The sequence below is a fragment of the Vombatus ursinus genome, unplaced genomic scaffold, assembly GCF_900497805.2.
Source record: "Vombatus ursinus unplaced genomic scaffold, bare-nosed wombat genome assembly UNPS02014807.1, whole genome shotgun sequence".
Classification (NCBI taxonomy): domain Eukaryota; kingdom Metazoa; phylum Chordata; class Mammalia; order Diprotodontia; family Vombatidae; genus Vombatus; species Vombatus ursinus.
This window is the reverse complement of record NW_020954585.1, coordinates 60,806,898-60,831,379: the sequence shown is the minus strand read 5'-3', so window position 1 is coordinate 60,831,379 and position 24,482 is coordinate 60,806,898. Positions and strand designations below refer to the sequence as shown.

Below are 24,482 nucleotides of genomic sequence, written 5' to 3'. Positions count from 1 at the left end.
GGAGATAAATTTATATGCATAGAACACTTAAGAGAATAGTCTTAAGAATGTTGCAACATAGATAAGACCCTGAAGTCTATGAGAGATCAGAAGGATGAAAGGCTTCCTTTTTTTTTCAGAGAGGGACTTTGAAGGATGATAAGGAAAGAATGGGGAATAATTAGGGTATTACGGGCAGGTGTTATTTCTTGTGTAACACCCTAAATACTTAAGCACTCAGTAACTTCTTTGGTTGTGTAAGGTCCTGGAAGGAGAGATGTTAATGGATGAGGAGGGAGTGAAAAGTTGGAGGCTACTTAAGAATAGAAACACTTGTTCTTCTTAAGAGTCTGGGAAGAGCCTCCTGAATGCCAGATTTGGAAAACACCCAATGGAGCTGTCCCCTTTCCATGATATATGAGCTTGGAGAGGTGGAAATATCCCAGGGTGCCTGGGAAGCTGAAGCTGGTGTGCTGGGAAGGGAGCCAGGGAACTGAGAGATCAGGCAGCAGAGGGGACCCCTTGGACACAACCCTGGATTTCTGGGTAGGGCCAGATGGTCCGGAGCAGCTGACTATGCCAAGAACTTAGGGCCAAGTCTTACCGTGGATTGTCCCAGGCCACTAACATTGGTCAGAAGCCTTTAATGATAGACACTGTCCTCATCACCAAAGTACAGGCTTGCAAGTGGGGCCCCTTTGCAGAAAATATTTTCTATGGAAAGGCAAGCTTATAAAATAAATAAATTAGTTTGTGATTACTCAAATTCCAAAACTGTTTAATGTCAATAGCAGTTTTGATCTCACATTTTTGCATCTCACATCCTGAGAAATCCCACATGTGAAAAACCTGGGACCAATTGCACTTCAGATATTTACTAGTTATATGGCCCTGGGCAAGTCAGTGCCTCAACTCAAAAATGAAGGGGTTGTGTCTGATGGCCACTAAGGGTTCCTTTCAGTCCTAAATCCATATCTATTGCCAGATGCTCAGCTCATATCAGGAATGTAGTGGGTGGCTTATGCTGTCTCCTGGCTTAGGTTTCCCTTTAGTCAGGGACCATCCTGTCCTGGATGAAGTGTCAGCCTGGGGTCAGAATGTCCAAGGTTTCAGAAAAGATCCTCTAGAAATTAGAAACCCAATTCAAGGCTAGGATCACATAGCCTTGAATTTCATTTGATTTGATTCCCCTTATAAGGAAACTGATCTGGGTCCCTGTAAGGAAACTCCAGAAAATAATTTAAAAAAAAAATAAGAAAAGATTACAATAGTTCCTGCTGAGAAAGATCTTAATAGTAACCTCAGTAATAATTGGTTTACATTTTGTATCGTAAAAGTTCAAAGGGATTTCACATGTATTATCTTACTTTGTCCTTAAAAAAAAGATGGGGTTGTATTGAGATAAGGTAGAGCTGGGAGTGTTCTTCCCTTTTACAGATAAAGAAATTGGAGCAAGATTAAAATTTGTCCAGACTCATACTGGTGATTAATGACCACCCCAGGACTAAGAATATGGGTTTTTCTCACTTCCATGCTTGGGCAAAACTAGGCTCGGCAGGTGTTTCCTTCTCCTGTCCTGGCCACAACCTTCTTGACCTTACTAGTCACACTGCAGATCTGACCTCAAGGCACAACAAATATGATCACACATTTGTGTCTGGCAGAGAGGGATGGCTTTTTAATCAAAATCAACCAACCAGTCAATCAGTATTTATTAAGCGTACTAGGCTAAGCACTAGTGATTAAAAAAAAAAAAAGGCAAAAGATGTCCCTATCCTTGAAGAGTTTACAATCTAATTAATGGAGCTCAGAAGAAACTCCATAGAGTAGATCTATGAAAAGCGCACAAAAATGTCTCAAGCCTAAGGGGTTTAATACATTAGATTGGGGGAGGAGGTCCTGATTTCCAGATCTGGAGGGCCCTTGGAAGGACCAGCTCAAAAATACTATTCTTTCACGTCTCCAAGAATATCTCAGTATGGTAATTTGAGATTCATGTTTTATGGACAACCTTCTTTTTGTTGTTCTTCTATATATGTGAAAATGATCATTTTGTAAATGTTTGTCAAGTTTGGAATAACAAAAATGTAATTTTAAATAAAAAAAATTATTATGTACAACCTTGATGTGGAGTGCTGCTTTAAAGCAGGGGTTCTTAACCCCTTTGGCTGTTTGGTGAAGGGTACAAGCCACCTTTTCAGAAAAATGTCAGGGGCAGCTAGGTAGTGCGGTGGATAGAGCTCCTGCCTTAGAGTCAGGAGGACCTGGGTTCAAATTTGACCTCAGACACTTGATACTTACTAGCTGTGTGACCCTGGGCAAGTCACTTAACCCCAATTGCCTAGCAAAAAACAAAAACAAACAAATGTGACCTCAAACACTTGACATTTAACTAGCTATGTGACCCTGGGCAAGTCATTTAACCCCATGATTGCCTAAGCAAAAAACCACAACAGAAAAATGGTGGTATAGTGGATAGAGCACTGGGACAGGAGTCAAGATCTGAATTCAAATCCAGCCTCAGACCCTTACTAGGAGTTTAACCTTGTGCAAAGCATTTAGCCTCTGTTTGCTTCTGTTTCTTCATCTGTAAAATTGAGAATAATAATAACTGCATCTCCCATAGTTGTTGTGAGGATCAAATTAGATAATAATTTTAAAGCATTTAACATAGTGCCTGGCACATAGTAAGCTAAAAATGTTAGCTATGATTATTATTAATAATATTTTAAATGCATAAATTAAAATTCAAAGGATTACAAGGGAAAAGAATTGCATTGAAATATGGTTTGTATATATGTATATACATATATGTATATATAAAACAATTTCACAGACCCCTAACACCCTCCCACCCATCACCTTAGAGACAGTGTAATAATCATTGCATCCTACTAAGTTTTCCTTCATCCACCCTCAGCAGTACCCTAGTGGTGCCATATTATAGCACAATCCAAACCAGTTTAAAATGTAATTGAGGAATGTTTAGCAAAATGAATAAAAACACAGTAAAACATAGATAACATTATATTTTAAAATTAAGTCATATGCATCCCACAGGGATCCTTATGTACACATTAGTAGCCCCCATTTCTATTTGGGGTTTTCACAACTGTGCTAGAGAAGTAAAGTGTTCTGAGGATCTAACTTGCTATCAGCTTGATTCCTTTCAGGCCCTAGGCTTGTGAGTTGATGCTTATTTGCATGGCTGACTTAGTAGGTTCTTTGTTTTGTTTGTTGTAGTGTCTCCTGAATAAAGTTCCTAGAAAATTTATGTTTTTGACTGAATGCCACTCACTCCTTTGTCTTGATTTCTTGGCAGGCACCTCCTCATCAAATTTGCCCTGTCATTCTGGCTGCTTCCATCACCACGTGGGTAAAACGGGCACCCTACAAACATGGCAGACGAAGACCTTATATTCCGCCTGGAAGGCATTGACAATAGCCAGTCACCTCACTCCCATCATGCTGGCTTTTCTGATGATGACAGTGATGGGGAGGATGGCTACTACATCTGCCCCATCACAGATGACCCTGCCTGTAATAAGATTGCTAATTCCAAGGTCTCTAACTACTACAGCAACTTAACCAAGAATGAACAATATGGATCCAGCTGTTCACCTGGAAATTCCTTCCATTTTAAGGTACGTATCTTCCTGGGAGTCACCCATGTGGGAGGTCACTTACGGTACAGTGAAAAGAATGCTGGATTTAGAGTCAGGAGCTGGGTTCAAGATCTGTCTCTGCTACTCATTGACTGTGAGACCTTGGCCAAGATTGGAGATTTGGGGGGCCTCTTAGTGCTTTGGAACTAAAGCCGTAATTCTAAATGAGTCTTGGAGACAATTAAGGTGTTTATCTTTCTGGACATAGGGTTCTTTCTACTAAACTAGTTTGAGGTCTTTCTTGAAACACATTATACTCTTTCCTGCTCAACCTTCTCACAAGTTGTTCAAGGAATGGCACCTTGACAGGATCAGGTCTCAGCTTGCCTAGAGTTCCAAAGGCCTCTTCAGGTGTCGGTGTTAAAAATTGCAGTGTTAAAAAATGTAGCTCTGTGACTGGTTATTGAATTTGAGGACTAAATGGAAAAAAGCTTGTTAGTGGAAGGGAACTCAGCAGCCACTGTAGTTCAAGTCCCATACATAAAGGCAATCCCTACTCTAATGTACCCAACAAGTGGTCATGCTCTGAGGACTGCCTGGTCATCCAGCCTCTCTGCCTGAAGACCTCTAAGCAGGAGGAGGCACTTCTCAAGGCAAGTCCATTTCACTTTTGAACAAGTCTAGTCATTATGACATCAAACTTATATTTGGTTCTTTTCAATTTGTGATCATTGTTCCTGGATCTGCTACCCGAGGCAGATTTTTTTTTTCTTTCCATTGATGGTGATAGGCAAAATCATCCCGTACTTATAAAGTGTGGTTCTAAGTTCCTTTCTAGATGAGACAAATAAAAATGCTTGATAGAGCCAATTCTTGCTTATTTGGAGGCTAATGAGCCAGTTGTGGACTACCCTGTTTCCTGACCATTTGTCCTTGTTGCGTCCCTTAGCATCTTTTGTCTGGGTAAGGAGGATCTTTAGAACCTTCACTATTTCATGAGTACCATGCAAGAGCAGAGAGAAACTGTAAAATTAACCTCATCTTCAAGTTGCTTTGGATAGCAAAGATTAAATGGAAGGAAAAGATAGTATAGCCAAAAACCCCACAACATTTATGTCCATTGCTCACAACATACTATCTCTTGAATTCCAGTTGGATCAAGGAGTCAAAACAATTACTAGAATAAAAAAGAATAAGGAATACTTCTACTGTAGGCCACGGTTGTCCTGTACTTCCCCACACCCCCCTTCCCCTCCATTCCCCTCATTCCCCTATCCCTCTGCCATCTACCCTCTCCCTACTGCCATTCATCTTGTATAACACCAAGGTGACTTATAATTAGTGGGGTTTTTTTAAATTTCACAATATTTATTTATTTATTTATTTTGCTCTATGGTTTTCTTCCTTTCAGAGTAATAACATGGGGGTGGAGGCAAGAGGGTGACACAGAAACCTATATTTTAATGCTGCCTCTATTTGGACCATTAGCTCAGTTGTGGATAGAAAATAAATTCTTGATAAACTTATGAAACAAAGTATTGTGGACAAGGTGGATTTGAATATGAATACTTAAAAATTCTCTGTAACAGAAACCAAATATAATCAAAAGACAAGCAACAGATTAGGGAAAGAAATCTCCATGGTAAATACATTCAATGAAAGCTTGCAATCCAGGAATTGTTTCAGATTTATAAGGACAACACCCAGTCCACAGTGGATTAGTGGTCAAAGAACATGAGCAAACACTTTACAAAAGAGGAATTCCACGTTATAAATAATCATTTTCCCTAATACCCAGAGAAATGTATGTTAAAGTAACAACTTCACTCACAATTACCAAAAATAATTTAAAAATAGATAAATATTGAGGAAGCGTATGTTATAGATTTAAGCCTATATTGTTGGTGGAGCTGCAAATTGGTAAATAACCTTTACCCAGTAATCTCATTAAGGTAATTTATTTTTTACTGAAAGGAAAAACAACTGTCTATACAAAAAAATTATAACTATATTATTTGTAACAGTGAAAAACCTGGGAGCAACCCAAATTTGCAGTGTTTAATTATTAGTTGAATAAATTGTGGTATTTCAATATAATTAAGAAGTACATATAGCGCTATTAAAATGACAGGTATGTTTTGATGGGTCTATGATTTCATTTAGCGTGACCAGTTCAAGGAAATAAGGACATATTTTTATATGAAATAAAGTAGAACTAGTGTGAGTCATACTGGCTATAACTTTTTAAGAAACTATCCATGTATACAAATGTAACTATACAAAGAGATTGGAATGGGGAAATGGGATAATTGATAAACTGTTATTTGGATGTTACATTATATTCTGTTTTGTGAATAGTTTGAATATATACATGTTTATATTAAGTTCATAATTAAAACTATTTTGAAAAAAGTGATGACTGAATGAAAGAAGAAAGTTGAAACTAATGGCTAGGATGGGAATTTCAATTGTCCATGGGATTTTTGTCCATGATGGTAACTACCTTGAGTTAATTTTATAAATAGAAGTCCCATGGATTCAATTGATACTCTACGCAGATGATTCTCAGATCTGTTTGTCCAGCCTTAACATCTCTCCTGTCTTCCATTCTCAAATCTCCGACTGCCTACTGGATGTCTCAAACTGGATGTCCCTAGGACATATTAAACTCAACAAGTCCAAAACTAAAATTACTGTCCTCCCCCTCTTTCTAACTTCCCCGTTGTCGTCAAGGGTACCAACATCCTCCCAGTCACCCCCGCTCAGAACTTAGGAGTCATCCTTAACTCTTTACTCTTGCCCCCCACATCCATTCCATTGACAAGTCTTCTCATTTCTACCTTTATAACACCGTATGTGCCACTTTCTCTTCAACCCTGCCATCACCTGAATGCAGGCCCTCATCACTTCACTCCTAGACTATTCAAATAGCCTTCAGCTTAACTTCCTTGCTCAACTACTTCCCCCCTGAAGCCCATCTTCCATTCAGCTGGTAAATTGATTTTCTTAAAATGCAGGTCCAAGGAGCAGCTAGCTGGCACAGTGGATAGAGCATAGGCCCTGGATTCAGGAGGACCTGAGTTCAAATCCGGCCTCAGACACATAACACTTACTAACTGTGTGACCCTGGGCAAGTCACTTAACCCCTTTGCCTAGCCAAAACAAAAAAAAAATGCAGGTCCAACCATGTCACACCCTATTCAATAAACTCTCCAGGATTAAATATAAAATCCTCTGTTTGGTGTGCAGAGCTTTTCATAACCTCCCCGCTACTACCTCTCCAGTCTTCTTACACCTTACCCCCCTCCATATACTCTTCAATCTAAGGACGCCTTGCAGTTGCTCAAACAAGATACTCCCAATCTCTCCACTCTGCATTTTCGCTGGCTGACCTCCATGTTTGGAACTCTGTTCTCCTCACCTTTACCTCCTGGCTTCCCTGGCTTCCTTCAAGACTCAGCTAAAGATTCACCTTCTTCAAAGACCTTCCCCATCTTTTTTAATCTTAGTGCCTTCTTTCTGAGATTATCTCCAATGTATCCTATACACGTGGTTTGTATATAGTTGTTTGCATGCATGAGACTATGATCTCCTTAAGAGCATGGATTATTTTTTACCTTTCTTTAGCACTTAAGCACAGTGCCTGACACATAGTAGATATTTAATAAGTGCTTGTTTGATGACTTGTTGGCTTGACTTAAGTACAATGTAAAATGGGGATAATATTCATAATACCACCCTCACAGGTTGTCTTGGGGAAAGTGCTTCATAAACCTTAAAGCATTATACAAGTAGAGGTTATTCCTATTATTAAATAACAGCCACAATGGCAAACTGCCTTGGGCTCACATCTATTGAAGCAGATGCCTCCTGGGTTAAAATGCAGTGGTATGCTGGTTTAACAACCAACTTTTCCAAAAAAAAGTATGTATGTGTTCACATATGTGTATTTGTTGTTCAATCATGCCAGTCATGTCCAACTGGTCGTGACCCCATTTTGGGGTTTTTTTTGGCAAAGATAGTAGAGTGGTTTGCCATTTCTTTCTCCAGCTCATTTTACAGATGAGGAAACTGAGGCAGCCAGGGTTAAGTAACTTGTCCAGGGTCGCACAGCTTGTCACTGTTTGAGCCGCGTTTTGAATTCAGGTCTTCCTAACTCCAGGCCTGTTGCAACACCTAGTTGCCCTTGTATATGCATATATTTGCTTACTGTAAATTTTAATGATATAAAGGATACATATTAAAATTTACAAATAGTGAAACATATAGTACTCTTTATTGTAAATTCCATGTAGCCAGTTGATTGTCCCAGAATGCTTTTGTTGATTTTTGTCAAACTCTTGTATCCATAGCCAATCTGTGGTTGCAGTTCAACCATGATTTGACAAATGGAGTTGCATCCCAATCTGCTCTTTTCCCAGTACATTTATTGTTCTTAAATCTGACACATGATCTACTGTTTAATCTAATTCTCACCCTCATGAAAGCTGCATTCATAAACTGAAGCCTCTTTCTGCTGTAGCATGACTGATTACAACAGTGCTAACTTTTTTGTATAGTTGCAGGGATTGGAACATTGTTTGGTTCTATATTATCTACAAAATTTTGAAAATTGTTCAATTCAACTTCATGTTTTACAGTTTAATATGAGAGATGTTTTTTCACCCTCTCTCCATTGTGAAGATAGTTCTTCATAATGCCAAGTAGTTTCTAATAAATCCACATAATTAAAAATGCATTCATTGTTTTTTCTGTCCAATAAAAAACATAAGTTTATGTGTTGAAGTATATTTTCTAGTAGCTTATACCTGGGAAGAGAATTAAATTTATTATTTTTATTGAATGAAATATATTTGAACTTATTTGAATTAATGAAATCTTCAACCCAAGATTTGGTTTCTAGTGCCAATTTTCAAATTTTTCCAAAGCTTTTCTGGTGGGTTTGATTGATTTTGAGCTCTCTGAATGTTAGTTCATCTTTACTACAATGCATTTGAAAGTAATGAAAATTCTTCAAGAATGTCGATCATTAAAGCAAGGTCTTACAAGAAATTAATGTTAGCTAATCTCTTTGCCAAACCAGAATAAGAATAAGAAAAATGCAGGATTTGCCTGCCATATACCAGTAGTATCTTATAAAGTACATGGCACCTATCTCAGTCCCAGTACTCAACTAATTTTAATAGTTCTTTTTACCTATAAAGAACTATAAATTTTAACTTCTTTATATTTTCTAACTTGTTTTGATTTTTTATTAGATTGGTGATAAATAAAATAAACCTTATCCAGAAATATTTTAAAATTATAAACTTATTTTATTTTATATGTTGAACCATCAAGGGATGATTGCAGTTGATTATTTAAATAGTGCCAAATGATGATTTTAGGAAAATTTTCTAATGCCTTCACAGCTATTCAAGACTTTCCAACACTGTGTTAGCACCATCAGAACAAAATATGATCAAGTTTGCTTTCAAATATTTATTATTAAAGTCACATTCATTTAAAGTAGACAATGTATTGAAAATACATTCTACTGTGGTTGACACCAATTCTTCTAAAGCAACAAATAACATTACTGGTACAGGAGCTGTTAGAACTATGCACTGGCTTGTTTAACAACTGGCTCTCAAAGTTCCTACAAATTTAACAACTAGCTCTAGCACACCACTGCACCTGTTGTAGTCCCAACACAATGGCATATGTGTGCAAGCTGCACAATAAAGTCTCCTTCCTCCTTAGGACCTAACCCTTTTGTTTTCTGCTTTTCCAGTCCTGGAAGTAGCTTCCTTTCTGCCATTCTTCCTGACTAGTTACCATCCCTAGATGCATGTGACCACTTTATACTGGTCGAATAGGAAGTTCCTTTGGTCAGATGAGACCTTAGATTTCAGAATGGTGAGGGGTGAGGGGGCTAGGAAACCGTCAGGAAAATGATATTGTCCAATCAACTGATTTCTCCCTTTCTTAAAAACGGGATCCTAAAGTTTATGGTTAAATAGTAATTTGGTTAAAGGCAAATGAGTGGTATCAAGGAGATGAAAATGAGAAAGAAAATGAAAGTTTATAGGATCAAAGAATTAGAGCTGGAAAGGGACCATCTAATGATTTTATAAATGAGGAAACTGAAACCCAAGGTCCCACAGGCATTACCAAAATGGGGTTGGGATTTGAACCCAAATCCTCTGACATCAAATTCAGAGTACTTAACCATCCTGTGCCCTCAGCATGAAACCAAAAAGGTCGGGACTGTTTACTATAATTAAATAGCACATGTATTCCTTAACTACAGTAATGATGATGATAATAGCTCATCTTTACATTGTAGGAGACACAGACCTAGTAAGTAGCAAATCATAGACACAAACCCAGGTCTTCTGATTCAAATTGAGTTATTCCTTCCACCGGACAGCCTCTCATTTCCTACCAGAGTAAAAGTGTGGTTTCTGCCCCAGAGTGAGAAGCATGGGGATATCTTAAGGTATCCAGAGAGAGAGAATGTGTATGTGCAAGTGTGTGTGTGTAATTCTCAAAAATCAATTTTTATTTGCTTTAAATGAGTGTCTGCTATAATGGGTTGGGGAGGTAGGGACAAGTCAAATTGAAAGATAAGGTGCTTCAGCCCCCTGTGTCTTCCCTTCCCCTTTTCCCCCAAATGATGGGAATTATGGAATAGATCTCACTTTTGTCTCTAGCCCTTTGGAGAGAGCAGAGGTTTGGCATTTGTGTATACTTGGGCATTTCCAGAATTCTTTATCTGTGGCTAGAGAGGAGAAGAATAGTGACAAGCAAGACCCCCTGAGGATTTCATGTGATACTTTGTGAACTATGGAGACTTGGATTTGTCACTGTTTTCATTGAGAAGAGGTCAAAGTAGTGCAATGGAGGGCGGTTAGGTGGTGCAGTGGATAGCACACCAGGACTGGAATCAGGAAGACCTGAGTTCAGATGTGATCTGCAAATTACTAGCTGTGCTACTCTGGGCAAGACACTTCACCCTGTTTGCCTCAGTTTCCTTATCTGTAAAATGAGCCAGAGAAGGAAATGGCAAATCACTCCAATATCTTTTCCAAGAAAACTCCAAATGGAGATGTGACTAAAAAAAGACTGATCAACAACTTGTCGTGGAAAAAATCCATCATGAGACTTTTGGAGATGTCTTAGATCCTTGCCTTGCTGAGAAGAGCTAAGTTTATCAAAGTTAGTCATCACACTGTGTGGCTGTTATTCTGTACAAAGTTCTCCTAGTTCTGCTCATTTCACTCAGTATCAGTCCATACAAGTCTTTCCAGGTTTTTCTGAAGTCCTCCTGCTCATCATTTCTTATAACACAGTAGTATTCCATTACATTCATATACCACAACTTGTTCAGCCATTCCCCAATTGATGAGCATCCCCTCAATTTCCAATTCTTTGCCACCACAGGGCAGTGGAAAAAATGATGACTGTAGGTTCAAATTAAAAAAAAATAATTTATGTGCTTATTTGCAAGAAAAGTGCTGGATTTATTCTTTGTGACCTTGGGCAAGTCCTTTGATTTGTCTAAGTCTCATTTTCCTCATCTGTAAAATGGGAGGCTTGCACTAGAAGACTCCTCCATTTCCACCTCCCCCCCCATCCTTTCCAGTCCCAAATCTGTGTGAAGTTACAGCATTTACTTTATGGTGATATTGAATATATTGTTCTTCACATTTAGCTTTCTTTGCCCTTTTCTTCTCACCTGTCTGAATTTTTCAGTTTGTTGTATTTTATAAGCAATGTTATTTCATCATATTCAGTTTTTTCAGCCTTTCCCCAGTTAATGAGCACCCACTCTAACCCTGTTTTCACAGCACTTAAGGTCTCCCCATGTCTCCACGTCTCCCCAGATTTTCAAAACAAAAATTAAATTGTGATTTGAGATCCTTGGTTGAAAGTACTCTAAATATTGAAAAACTTTGGAAGAAAAAGGAAGAGGGTCTCTTTTTTCCCACCCTCTGGCCATTACTTTGGATCTACCCTGATAAATGAGAAAGAGGCATCATAAGACTTAATTTACTCAGAGCTGCTTTCATTTAATTTTGAGACATTATCCAGACCCCTTCTGGGCTGGTGGTCAACACTCATTAAAATGCTTCTAGGTTCAACTTGATTTGTTTTCATATGTGGAGCAAAAGCCAATATGGTTTTCCCCAGGGGAGAGGGTGAATTCCTGCCAGCAATCAGGGAGGAACGAAAAAAGAAGAGAAAAGGGCAACTTAGGTTTAAATATTTGGGTTTTTTTATACCCTGAGGAAGCAGGAGAGGTAAATCAGCCCATTTAGATCTGTATTTTAAAATCAAAGTGGTTTTTGAAAAATGTCTTTTTATCTTTTTTTTGTTACTTCCCTCCTTTCCCCTCCCCCCCTCCCCATAGCATTCCCTCGGTGGAAGCTACAATTGGAACATTACTTTATTAGGAAGCATTTACTTGTTGCCACCTGGCAAAGAGCAAAGGGCATCTTTCCAGGGGGCGGAGAGGAGATGGGCTTTAACCCAGGGAACCAGAAAAAAGGTAGTGGACTAGGAAAGAGGAGCAGTGTGTTCTGGCAAGGGGAGATTGGCTGGTAAATCAGTTCTCTGTTTGTGGGTCCAGTCATGCTAATGTGAACTTCTTTTGTGCTACGCATAGCCAGGTACACCTGAGTCAGTCAGTACAGGATGTGTTTGCTGGTTTAGTGTTCTGGAATCTTGCCCAGGCACAAAACGTTCAGAGGCTCAGTGAATTCTTGGGAAGATAAGGGTTTTGTTTCAATCTGTGCCCTTATATTTGTCCAGTTTTAAGAAAGCAATTTATAGAGAACAATAGCTACTGGCCCTTGTTTTTTTTTTCAAATCATTATTTCTTAATTTTATTTTTATACTTGTTTCTTTACCACAGTCATTTACTGACACCCTCCTCCCCTTTCTAAGAACCCTTCCTTGTAAAAAAGAAAAACAAGCAACATCAAGGGACAAGAACCAACCGTACCTTAAAATGCAACATTCAGTACCCATGGTGTCCCTAACCCCACTTGTGTACAGAGAAGTGTGTTTCATAATTCAGTTCTCCAGAGCCAAGATTGTTTATTGCAATTCATCTGAATTTAGATGCTTCTTAGTATTTTCATTTGTGCTGTGATAGTTGTTGAGTATATTGTTCTCCTGGTTCTGCTTTCTTTGCTCTGTATCTGTGTATACAGTTCTTCCCACTTTTTTCTGAATTCTTTATCCAGATTGCACCCTCTAACCCTCAGGGTTCTGTCCTGGTCCCTCCTCTCTTCCCCCTCTATACTACTTCACTTGGTGACCTCATCAGCTCCCATAACATCTGTGTTATGATTCTTAAATCTACCTTTCCTGCCCTAATCTCTCTGCTGACCTCTAATCTCAGATTTCCAATTGCCTTTCAGACCTTTTGAACTGAATGTCCTGGGTCTGTCTCATAACCCTTCTGTGCTCTAGGCTAGTGTTTAAAGGTATAATTTGCAGAGAAAGCACCGATCTGCATTGTGAGAAGAAGTCTTCTCACCTGGGAGTTTCCCCATGCCACTGAGGTCACAGATCCAGTCCTTGTCTCCGTAGCCCTCAAAAATTAGACCTGGGGGAACTGTGAGTGTAGGGCATTGCATACACTGTCAAATTCACTTGATAGAGCTGTTGGATTTTTAAAAATTCTATTATAAGGAATGGGTAGGAGGGCCATATTTGGCAGTGAAGATGATATAAAAACAAAAAAAAAGTTAATTAAAACAGTTAGGTCACAGCTACTGTAAGAGTTGCTTGTTGTCATTTGAGGCTGTCTGGGGCTCTTCTTAGTTTTAGCAAGATTTGCATAATGATTTTCATTCACTAAACTTGGAGCCTTCACTAACCTTAAAATGGAAAGTTGTTTTCTTTCTATGTTGTAGAGAATAAAGCAGAAATTAACTTCACATTGATATTGATAACATCAATTTTAGAAAAACTTTTCCCTTCACTTACTTAGGGGGTAGAGTTTGAGTCAAATATTAAATGATTTAGAGTTAGATTATGTTATATACTTGATATTTGTGATATATTAGATATTTTTATTAGATTTGCTCGTCCCCAAAGGAGGAAAAGATTATTTGATCTGCACCCTCAAGGTCCATCATCTTTCTCTTCAGAGGTGGGTAGCCCTAAGGGCAGCTAGGTGGCGCAGTGGATAGAGCACTGGCCCTGGAGTCGAGAGGATCTGAGTTCAAATGTGGCCTCAGAGTTGTGTGACCCAGGGCAAGTCACTTAAGCCCAATTGCCTCACCAGAAATAAATAAATAAATAAATAAATAGCGTAGTCAGCCCCCTGAAATCATGGTTGGTCATTGGCTTGATTAGAGCATCTCTTGAAATCAGGGTGATGAGAGGAATTGATAGAATTGAAACTTCGTAGATAGAATTGTTGTGGAAAAAACACAGGCTCTGGGTTTAAATTCCACCTCTGACTCTTACTCAGAATAGCTAGCATTGAAGCAGCTAGGTGGCACAGTGGATAGAGCACCTTAGAGTCAGGAGAACCTGAGTTCAAATCTGGCCTCAGAGCTGTGTGACCCTGGGCAAGTCACTTAACCCCAATTGGCTCACCAAAAAAAAAAAAAACAAAAACAAAACAGAATAGCTAGCATTTATATAGCACTTTGAGGCTTGCAAAGAACTTCACAAATAATTCATTTTATCCTTATATAACAACCAGAGACATGGTAAGTGCTATAATAATAATAATTATTATTATTATTATCATTTTATCGATGGGGAAACTGAGGCAGAAGGAAGTTAAGTGATCTGATCAGGATCATAGTAAGTGCCTGAAGCCAGATTTTAATTCAATTCCTTTATTCCATATCTAGTACTCTCTCAGCTATACTACTTAGCTGCCTTTTTGTGACTTTGGGCATGAGGCATAACCTTCATGAGTTGGTGGGTTTGGTTTTTTTTTCTTTCTCTAAAATCCATAAAATGAAAGAATTGGATTAGATTAGCTTTGAGAGCCCTTTTAGCTCTAGATCTAAGAACTAGATCAAGGTTACAGAAATAGTGGATATTACTGTTAGTATGTTACTTTTGTTTCCAAATATAAAATGGAGACAGTTAACTGGAGGGGAACCATTTTTTATGGTGGCTGTGTGATGTATGTAACCAAAGTTGAGGGAGAAACGATGTCCAACCCTGAGAAGTATGTTGCACAGTCAAGTGCTTTCAGAGGATATAAGGATGGTCTAGACACGTTGTAAAGCCCATTCCAAAAAGTCTCTGATTCTGAGACTTTAAAACCATGGAAAGTTCATCAAAGCCCCTCAGTTGGGAAAAGGCTAGATGGATTATGGTATATGAATGGTATAGAAAACCATTATGCTATAAGAAATGATGGAAGAGATGGTTTCAGAGAAACTTGGGAAAATTTGTATGAACTGATAACAGTGAAATGAACACAAGGAGATCAATTTAAATAATAACAATAAATAACAATAAAGACAAAATACAAAAAAAAAAAGGCTGTAGAACTCTAATTAACTCGGTGACCAACCATGATTCCAAAAGACTGATTTTGAAACTTGCTACCTATCTCTGAAGAGAAAAATGATGGACTTTTAGGGTGCAGATTGAGGCATACATTTTTGGACATGAACAAAATATTAATTTGCTTTGCTTGAATATACATGTTTCCAACAAGGATTTTGTTTTTCTTTCTCAATGGGAGGGGAGAAGGTAAGAGAGAGAGAAGTCTGATTTTTGTTGATTGAAAAAAAATTAATTTAAAAAGTCCATCAGGCGCAAGCGGGATCACTCTTTTTAGTCCAAACAGACATTTCAGTTACTTATTTTTTCAATTACTGTTAATTATAAGATATCTTGGGAAAGATTGGTATATTTGTTCCCTCTAAATAAATGGGGAAGGAGAGGTATTATTGTAGATATTACAGAATATAATACGATCATTAGCCTGTTTTGTCATCGTAATCCCAGGGCCTAGCATGGTATTTTTGTGTTTTTTTTAATTAAATTTTATTTTATTTTCAGATTCAGATTTTCTCCCTCCTATCTCCTTCTCTCCCTTCCTCCACCCCAAGAAACACAGACCCCATTAAAAACATGTAATCAAGCAAAACAAAATCCATTATTGGCCATGTCCAAAAAATTTATATGTCCTCTGACTCCCCAGGTGTTAGCATTTTTCCTCTTGAGTCCTCTGGAATCATAATTGGTTACTGTGTTGATCAGAGTTCCTAAAATTGGAGGTTGTTTGTCTTGACAATATTGCTTCTGGTTCTGTTCCCTTTACTCTGCAACAGTTCATACAAGTCTTACCAGGTTTCTCTGAAACCATCCTCTTCATGATTTCTTACTACACAATATGTGATCATTTACATGCCATCATTTGTTCAGCCATTCCATTATTGATGGGACTCTCTCAGGTTCCCAATCCTATGCCACCACTAAACCTAGCAGTGTTTTACATAAAGTAAGAGCTTTAAAAAAAATGCTGAATTGAATGGTGAATTGATACCTTATAGCCAGCCCTGGTTGGAGCTGGGTAGGAAGAATAATTAAAGGGAAGTTAGTGAAAAAATAATTCCTAGAAGGAGTATAAAGGCCTTTTTGAAAACAGAGACTGAAAGGAGCCTTTGTGGAATGGCATCTTTTCTCTTCTGCTTTGGGAAAATGCAATCAATGAGTAGTTCTCTAAAACCAACATACCACTGCAAAATAATTTCAGTTTTGTGAGTCCTGGCTGGACTTAGACTAGATAATTATCTCTAGAATCTACCTGGCAATGACTAAGCCCTGGTGACTTTTCTCCTTATATGGTAAAGTTTTCTTTGGGGAAACCAGGAGAGTGTAACCCTCTTGGGTTAAGATTTTTATTTTTAAATGTTTTATTAATGCCTTTTTTTTTACACTGCTCTCACTTGCCAGTGAACACCCCCTTACCTTCTTGTAACTGTCCCTTGTAACATAGCACTACAGTTAAGAAAAACACATCCTTGCTTGGGCCACGGATGCCCGACAATGTCAGCTTCATTTTGTGCCTATAATTCACTGATGATCTGCCAGGAGTAGGCGAGGTTTGTTCACTGTGAGTCCTCTGAAGTTTACATAGGTTGCTGCATTTAATCAGCGTTGTCATGTCTTTGAGTGCCATTCTCCTTTACGTTATTTCCATCATTGTGTAAATTGTTTTCCTGTCTTCCTTCTATATCACTTTTGTAACGTCATCTCAAGTTTCCCGTCTTGTCCAGGCTAGAAGTTCAGGGCGGCTACTCAGGGGCCCAAACCCTCTTTACTGATCAGGATGAGAGCTTTGATCTGTCCAGTTTTTGTGTTTTTTTTTGCCTTTTTTGTTGTTGTTGTTTTTTTGTTTTTTGTTTTTTTTGTTTTTTTTTTGCTTTGGCAATTGGGGTTAAGTGACTTGCCCAGGGTCACACAGCTAGTAAGTGTCATGTGTCTGAGACTGGATTTGAATTCACATCCTCCTGACTCCAAGGCCAGAGCTCTATCTCCTGTGCCACCTAGCTGCCCCATTCTGTCCTGTTTTCAACCAAAGTTGCCTCATTAGGCAACCTGCTGTCCCTACTCTCCCTGGGATCCACCGTATTAAAGTCAAAGCTTAGTACAGACACCCATTTGACTTAGCCCACTGCAGCTGATAATTCCCAAACTCGAGATCCACTGGTCCTTGCCTCCCCAGTAGCTGATATATTATGAATAATTATTTATATCATTGGTTTATTGTTTGTTTGTTACTCTTAATAAATTACATAGCCAGTAACCTTGATATTTGTTTCAGCCTAAGGAATTGGGAGTGAGGAGAGAAGTAATAAATATAGAGAGCTCAACAAAAACTAGTTTTTGTTTGTTTCAAAGTGAAGGTAAGTAGAGAATTCTGGGCTGAATTCTAGGCTAGAATCACAAGCTGAGAATCTCAGTGTCACAAGCTGGATCAAAAATTGTTATTTATCACATCACAGGAGTATAGATGAAAGGCACCTACCTAAAAGGTCATCAACTCCAATCCCCTCATTTTACAGATGAGAATACTAGGGTGCAGGGATGTGAAGTGAATTACCCAAGGTCACATAGTGAGTGTTAGAGGTAGGATTTGAACTCGGGTCCTCTGACACCATAGTTAGTGCTTTTTCCTCTACATCAAAGGTCTTCTTGATATCTGGATCATATTTACTCAAGGGTCGCTTTTTTGGCCAATTTTGTCAGCATAGGGGTACACCAATTATGTGACTGTTAAAGGGAGTGAAAGACAAAAGGTCAAAACAATGCTAAGATACTGTGTTAACTGAGAGTCAGTCTATGTAAAGCAGGCTCAGTAACATTGAACTTGCTGAATTCTATACTAATTAACCACTTCTAATTATACTTAAAAATGGTGTGGAAATTATTATACTAGAAATCCTGTGCCTTTGGGCACTTTTTGAAAACCTCATTTCTCCACCCATGATTTGAAGGTGCTTTTGTGAACTATGTTCTTGAAAAGCATAATGAGTGAGATTATTTTCTTTTCCTGAACCAACACCTGGCCCAAAGAGGAAAGAAATCTGAGGGAGTAAGAAGTTCAGAAGGAAGTAAGACTGCTCTGATTAAATTGGACTGTGGTTTGGTTCTTTTCCTAACTTGCTGGTGTATGACTTATGCAGGAAACTTGGAAACATGCCATTGAGAAAGCAAAACACATGCCTGATCCCTGGGCCGAATTTCATCTTGAAGACATTGAAACAGAGTGTGCTACTCGTCACAGGTCAGTGATGTGTCTGGTTTTTTTTCAAATTGACATCATGTGGACCCCAAAAGAAGTCTCTGGGAGTGGAGGGACTGAGAGGCTGGTGCCTAACTTTTCTTTGGTTGAATGCCATGTGTTCAAAATAAGGCCAGGTGCCTCCAGAGGCAGAACTCAGCAAGATGGCCATTCAGACTACATAGGTCCCATCTCACCTAGTAAGATTTGGAAGTCTAGAGTACAAGACAGTTTAGTAAGAAGAAGTTTCTGGGGATCCAGTAACCTGGATTCTAGTCTGAACTGTGCTACTGACTCACTCTCTGTGTGATTTTGGACAATTTATTTTCCCTAATCTGAACCTCAGTTTCCCCCTTTATAAAAATGAGTGTGGATCTCTTGGTGCAGTGAAAAAGATACTAGATTTGGAGTTACAGGACCTGGTTTCAAATTCTGGCTCTGTCGTTTTTTTTACTAGCTGTGTGACTTTGGTCAAGTCTTTCAGTCTCTCTACTCCTTAGTTTTCTGAAATGTAAATAGAAGAGTTTGGAGTACTTGACCTGGAATGTCCCTCCCATATTAACCTATTATCCTGTGAACACTAATGTCATTTTCAGCTCAAAAATTCTTTGATTTTGGATATGCCACAGGCATCTTAAACTCAACGTATCCAAAAAAGAACTCACCACTTTTCTCCCTAAACTCCCCTTACCTGAACCTTCCCTTGGATGTCACCCAGGCCAACAACCTCAGTATCATCCTCACTGACTCCTCACGCTCTTTTCACTCCACATATCCAGTCAACTGCCAGCTCTTGTCATTTCTGCCTTCACAACATTTCTCATGTATGTCCCCTGCTCACCACTGATAGAGCTTCTACCTTGGTTGAGGCTTTCATTCCCTCTTACCAAATTATTGCAATAACCTTCAAATTGCTCCATTGGCCCCAAGTCTGTCCCAACTTCAATCCATCTTCCGCTCAGCTACCAAGGTGATTTTTTTAAGTTGTAGGTTTGACTTTCCATCTCATTGAGTTCCAGTGATGTAATGTTATCTCTAAGATCAAATATAAACTCCTCTTTTGAGCACTAAAAGCTCTTCATAACCTGGTGCTTTCCTACTTTTCCAAGTCTCCTTTCATCTTACACCCTTCCCTGCACCCTACAATCTAGCTCCACTGGCCTGTTTACAGTTCCTGGAACACTGAGTTCCATCTTCTGTCTCTGCCTTTGCCCTGGCCATTCCCCAGGCCACTTCTGAGTTTCTTCTACCTCTTGACCACCACCTCTGGCTTTCCCTGTCTTCTCTCAAGACTCTGCTAAAATCCATCTGCAGGAGCTCTTTCCCAGTACCCCCAGCTTCTAGTGTCTTTCCTTCTCAGTTTACTTTTCATCTCTACTGTGTCTTATATGTAGAGTTATTTCCATGTTGTCTTCCCCATTAGAATTCAAGCTCTTTGAGTATAGAGACCATGTTTGCCTTTCTTTATATTCCAGCATTTAGTACAGTGCTTGGTGCTTATTAAATGTTGATTGGTTGATTAACTGGTTCAAAATAGGAGAGGATTTTACTTAATGCAAACCACTGTGCAAATCAGTTATTTCAAATTGATACGTTATGTTCTCTGAAATTACCTTCCTCATAACGAAATCAATCAGGCTTCAAAAATATTATTGAGCATCTACCATATGCCCAGGGGAAGCTATTGGACAGTGGATAGAGTACGGGGCCTGGAGTCAGGAAGACTTCTCTTCATGAGTTCAGATCATGTTGTGTCCCCCATTAGTTAATGGGCTCCATGAGGGCAGGGTGTATCTTTTTGCATTTCTTTGTATTGCCAATGATTAGCACAGAGACTGACATATAGTAGGCACTTAATAAATATATATTGACTGACTTTACTTCAATATTTCAAGGATCTATGATTTCATTGATGAAGATCAAAACTCTTCTATGATTTGTAGATAGTCTTTAAGTGATGCTTCATCTTCAGTGCCTGGCACATAGTAGGCACTATATAAATGTTAGCTATTATTATTTATACTACATAGTTATTTACATGTTGTCCCCCCCCACTAATCTGTGAGCTCCTTGAGGGCAAGGACTATCTTTTTCTTTCTTTCTTTCTTTCTTTTTTTTTTGGCTAGGCAATGGGGTTAAGTGACTTGCCCAGGGTCACACAGCTAGGAAGTGTCAAGTGTCTGAGGTCAGATTTGAACTCAGGTCCTCCTGACTCCAGGGCCGGTGCTCTATCCACTGCACCACCTCGCTGCCTGCCAAGACTGTCTTTTTGCCTTTCTTTGTAACCCCAGTTGCTTAGCACAATGACTGGCATATAGTAGGTGCTTAATAAATATTTATTGACTGATTTTATTTCAGTATTTCAAGTACCTCTTCATTAATGAAGATCAAAACCATTCTATGACTTTCAGATGTTCTTTAAGTGATGTTTTGTCGTCAGTGTCTACACAAGAGCCTGGCACATAGTAGGCATTTAATAAATGCTTGTCAATTGACTGAATGATCAAAAAGCTCAACTCCCTGCAATCAACCTGGTGATGAACATTTCATAACTTATCTCAGCCTCCCCTCAAACAACAAAGAAGCACAGAGGATAAAGAAATCAGTAACTCTAATATGAGATCAGAGGTGATACATGCAAAGAACAGATATAGAATACAATGAGAAAATCAAGGGGGGAGAGTTGGAACATGATACATGCAAAGAGCAGATATACAGTACAATGAGAGATTCAAGGTGGGAGAAATGACTTCTAGATGGGGAGATAGAGGAAGGCTTCAAGAAAGAGATCGTGCCTGAGCTGGCCCTTAAAGGATAGGAAAGAAAGAATTTCAGATGTAGAGATTGGAGTGAGGGAATACAAAGCACATTGTGAATAAAGGCACAGAGATAGTAAAGGATGGCACAGGGGACATTGTGAGTAAAGGAAAGGAAATGATAAAGGCTGGAATAAGTCTGAAGGATGGTCAGTAGGTTCCTAGGGTCACAGACTTAGAGCTGGAAGGGACCCCAGAAGCTATGCAGTCCATCCCCCACTTAGCTGTCAAAGTGATCTTCCCAAGTCACAGGCTTGACCGCGTCACCTCCCTGCTCAGTAAAGTTCAGGGGCTCCCTCTCTCCTCCAGGGTCAAGTACAGAATCCTCTGTGTGATGTTCAAAGCCCTTTAAAGCCTGCCCACCCCCAGCTTTCCAGTCTTACACCTTACACCACTCCCGCTGTAATTCGGTAACTCTGGCCTCTTTGATGTTCCTCGCACAAGCTCTTCTGACTGAACTAAATTAAGTCAAAAGTATGTTTGCCAAAAAGACCGCTTTATGGGGCAAGCGTTCACATGGTGGTCAGAAAAAGCAATACAAGGACACTTTGAAGGTCTCTCTTAAGAACTTTGCAATTGATTGTGTGACATGGGAGACACTGGCACGGGACCACCCAGCATTCTGAAGGTGCAGTGCTCCATGAGCAAACCAGAATCCCAGTAGCTAAAGAGAAAGGCAAGATGGGCAAAGTTAAAGAATCCACCCCAAATATTCACATGGGCTATTTGTGCCCGATCTGCCATAGAACATTCCAAGCTAGCATTGGTTTGGTCAACCACAGTTGGATGCACTGTAACTTGACTCTAGCGTAGTGATGTTGTTTTGGTCTTCTTTGTTCTTTTGAACAGTATCAGCCATCTTCTGACTCCAGGTATTTTCCACAGATTATCTCCCATGCCTTAGGGCAGCGAGGGGGTGTGGTAGATAGAGTGTTCGACCTGGAGTCTGGAAAGCTTATCTTCCTGAGTTGATATCTGGCCTCAGACACTTACTAAATGGGTAACCCTGGGCAGGTCTCTTAAGCCTGTTTGCCTCAGTTTCCTCATCTGTAAAGCCAGCTGGAGAAGAAAATAGCAAATCACTACAGTGTCTTTGCCAAGAAAACCCCAAATGGGGTTATAAAGAGTCAGACACAACTGAAAAATGACTGAACAGCAGCTCCCATGCCCCAAATTCTCTCCCTCCTCATCTCTGCTTCCTGGCTTCCATCAAGCTCCAGAAAATATCTTACCTTCTATAGGAAGCTTTTCCCAATCCCTCTTAATTTTAGTGCCTTCCCTGTATTGATTATATGCAGTTCATTTTGTATATATCTTATTTGTACATAGCTTTTATTTTATTTTTCTCAATTATATGTAAAAAAATTTGAAATTCTTTTTTTTTAAATTTGTAGTCCAAATTCTCTCTTTCCCTCTCCCCCCTTCCCTCCTGTCCTTGAAAAGGCAAGCAGTTTTACACAGATTATAATGTCAAGTCATGCAAAACACGTTTCCATGTTATCCATGCTGCAAAAGAAAACACAGTCCAAAAAAAAATAAAGAAAATATCTTTACTTTCTGCCATCTATCTGCATTCAGACTCCATCAGTTCTTTCTCTGGAGGTGGATAGCATTTTTCATCATAAGTCCTTCGGAATTGTCTTGGATCATTGTCTTGCTCAGAATAGCTAAGTCATTCACAGTTGATCATGATAGTGTTGCTGTTACTGTTGTACATAGGTTTTTTGCATGTTGTTTCCTCTAACAGATTGTGAGCTCCTTGTGAGCAGGAACTTTCTTTGTATCTCCAGGGCTCAGCACAATGCCTGGCTCGTAATAAGTGTTTGTTGACTGACTGACGCTTTAATTTTACAGATGAAGAAACTGAGGCCCAGGGAACTGAAGTGACTGGCCAAGGTCAGCCTTTGGGTTTGCAACCCAGGGTCACATAGGTTGTTAACATTACAGGTGGAATTTGAACTGAGGTCCTCTGACTCCAGAGCTAGGCTTTTTCCATTGTACCTCAAGTAGTTCAATTGGGATAGATTGTCAAAAGGTGACAGAAAAGGCTGGAGAGGTAGATCAAACTATATTGGAGAAGGCCTGGGACATCAGAAAACATTTGGTTAAATCCCTCGTTTCACAGATGAAGAAACTGAAGCTTGAAAGCTGTTTGAGGGCAGGGACTGTTTTTTGCCACTTCTTGTATCCCCAGCACTTAGCACAGTGCCTGGCACATAGTAGGTGCTTAATAAATGTTTAGTGATTGATTGATGTCTAAGATCACACAGATAGTGAGTGAACAGAGTTAGGATTAGAGTCCAGTTTTCCTTATTTCCAAATTAGGGCACTTTCTACTACACCATCCTGCCTCCTTATCTTGCATGATGCAGGAAAAAGAATCTGTTCTTTGAACAGGCTAGCATTAAAACCAGTCCTCTGATTGCCACTGCCCTGTCAGTCCAGTCTCTAAGCCACACACAACAGGAAGCACCAGTGTGAGGGCTCAGAGCAGGTTTCAGCACAGATTGTGCTCCTCTCTGCCTAAAATAGCTGTTCCTTGGCTGAATGGGCAGGGCTTTCACGCCTGGAAGTTAAGACCCTGGGGCCAGCTTCTTCCAAAAGACCAGCCTAGGAGAATGTGATAGACGTGCCACAGCAGGTCTATCTGTGTCCCTTCTGTGTATCGCACTGTCTATATCCCCTCTGCTGGGCAGGCATATGTTTATGTTGTAATTTGAGTAGCCGACCTTCCCTGGGCCTGGTTGCTGGGTGTTGACTATTAGGATTCCCTTGGATTTCTAAATTGGACAGATTCCTCCCTTAAAATAGGTCTAGTGGAAGCCAAAGCCTTTTTGTCAGAGTTGGGTTTCCTCTGCCCAGGGCTAAAACCAAGCTGATTTGTTTCCTGGCCCTCATACTTCCTCTCTGCTATTAGCTTCTTCTGCTTCCTGTAATGAAGTGGGGTACCCTGTTTGAGAGGCATGCCCCTCTCCTATCAAACAGAAATCTCCTCACCTTGGGCTCCCTATTGATGCTGAGTTTTAATTATTTTTCTGTTACTAGAAGCCATAGCCTTTAAGGGGAGGCAAAGGAAGGGAGGAAAATTTTCCCCCCAGTTTCAGTCCTTAACTGCCCGGGTTCCCCAAGTTATCAGCATGTCTTGCATTCTTGCTCAGTCTCTGTCGTCGTCTCTCCCTACTACCCCCCGCTTGAGGGAGGCCGTTTGGTGAAGCAGCAAGAGCACTCACTGAATTGGGAGTCTAGTCGCTGCTTTGCCATCGACTAGCTCTTGGGCAAAGCTTTTCTCTTCTCTCTGCCTCAGTTTCCTCGTCTATAAAA

At 39.6% G+C, this 24,482-nt stretch overlaps 1 protein-coding gene across 1 annotated transcript in view; it reads left to right on the top strand.

The window, feature by feature from the left end:
• Positions 1–3,301: 3,301 nt before the first annotated feature.
• LOC114052309 (eukaryotic elongation factor 2 kinase-like) overlaps positions 3,302–24,482 on the top strand; it is a 59,753-nt gene continuing 38,572 nt past the window's right edge. Inside the window, exons 1-2 of the mRNA XM_027874858.1 lie at positions 3,302–3,623; positions 18,248–18,348. Coding sequence (XP_027730659.1) covers positions 3,378–3,623; positions 18,248–18,348 — 347 coding nt within the window. The 5' untranslated portion in view covers positions 3,302–3,377. The remainder of the gene's footprint in view (positions 3,624–18,247; positions 18,349–24,482) is intronic.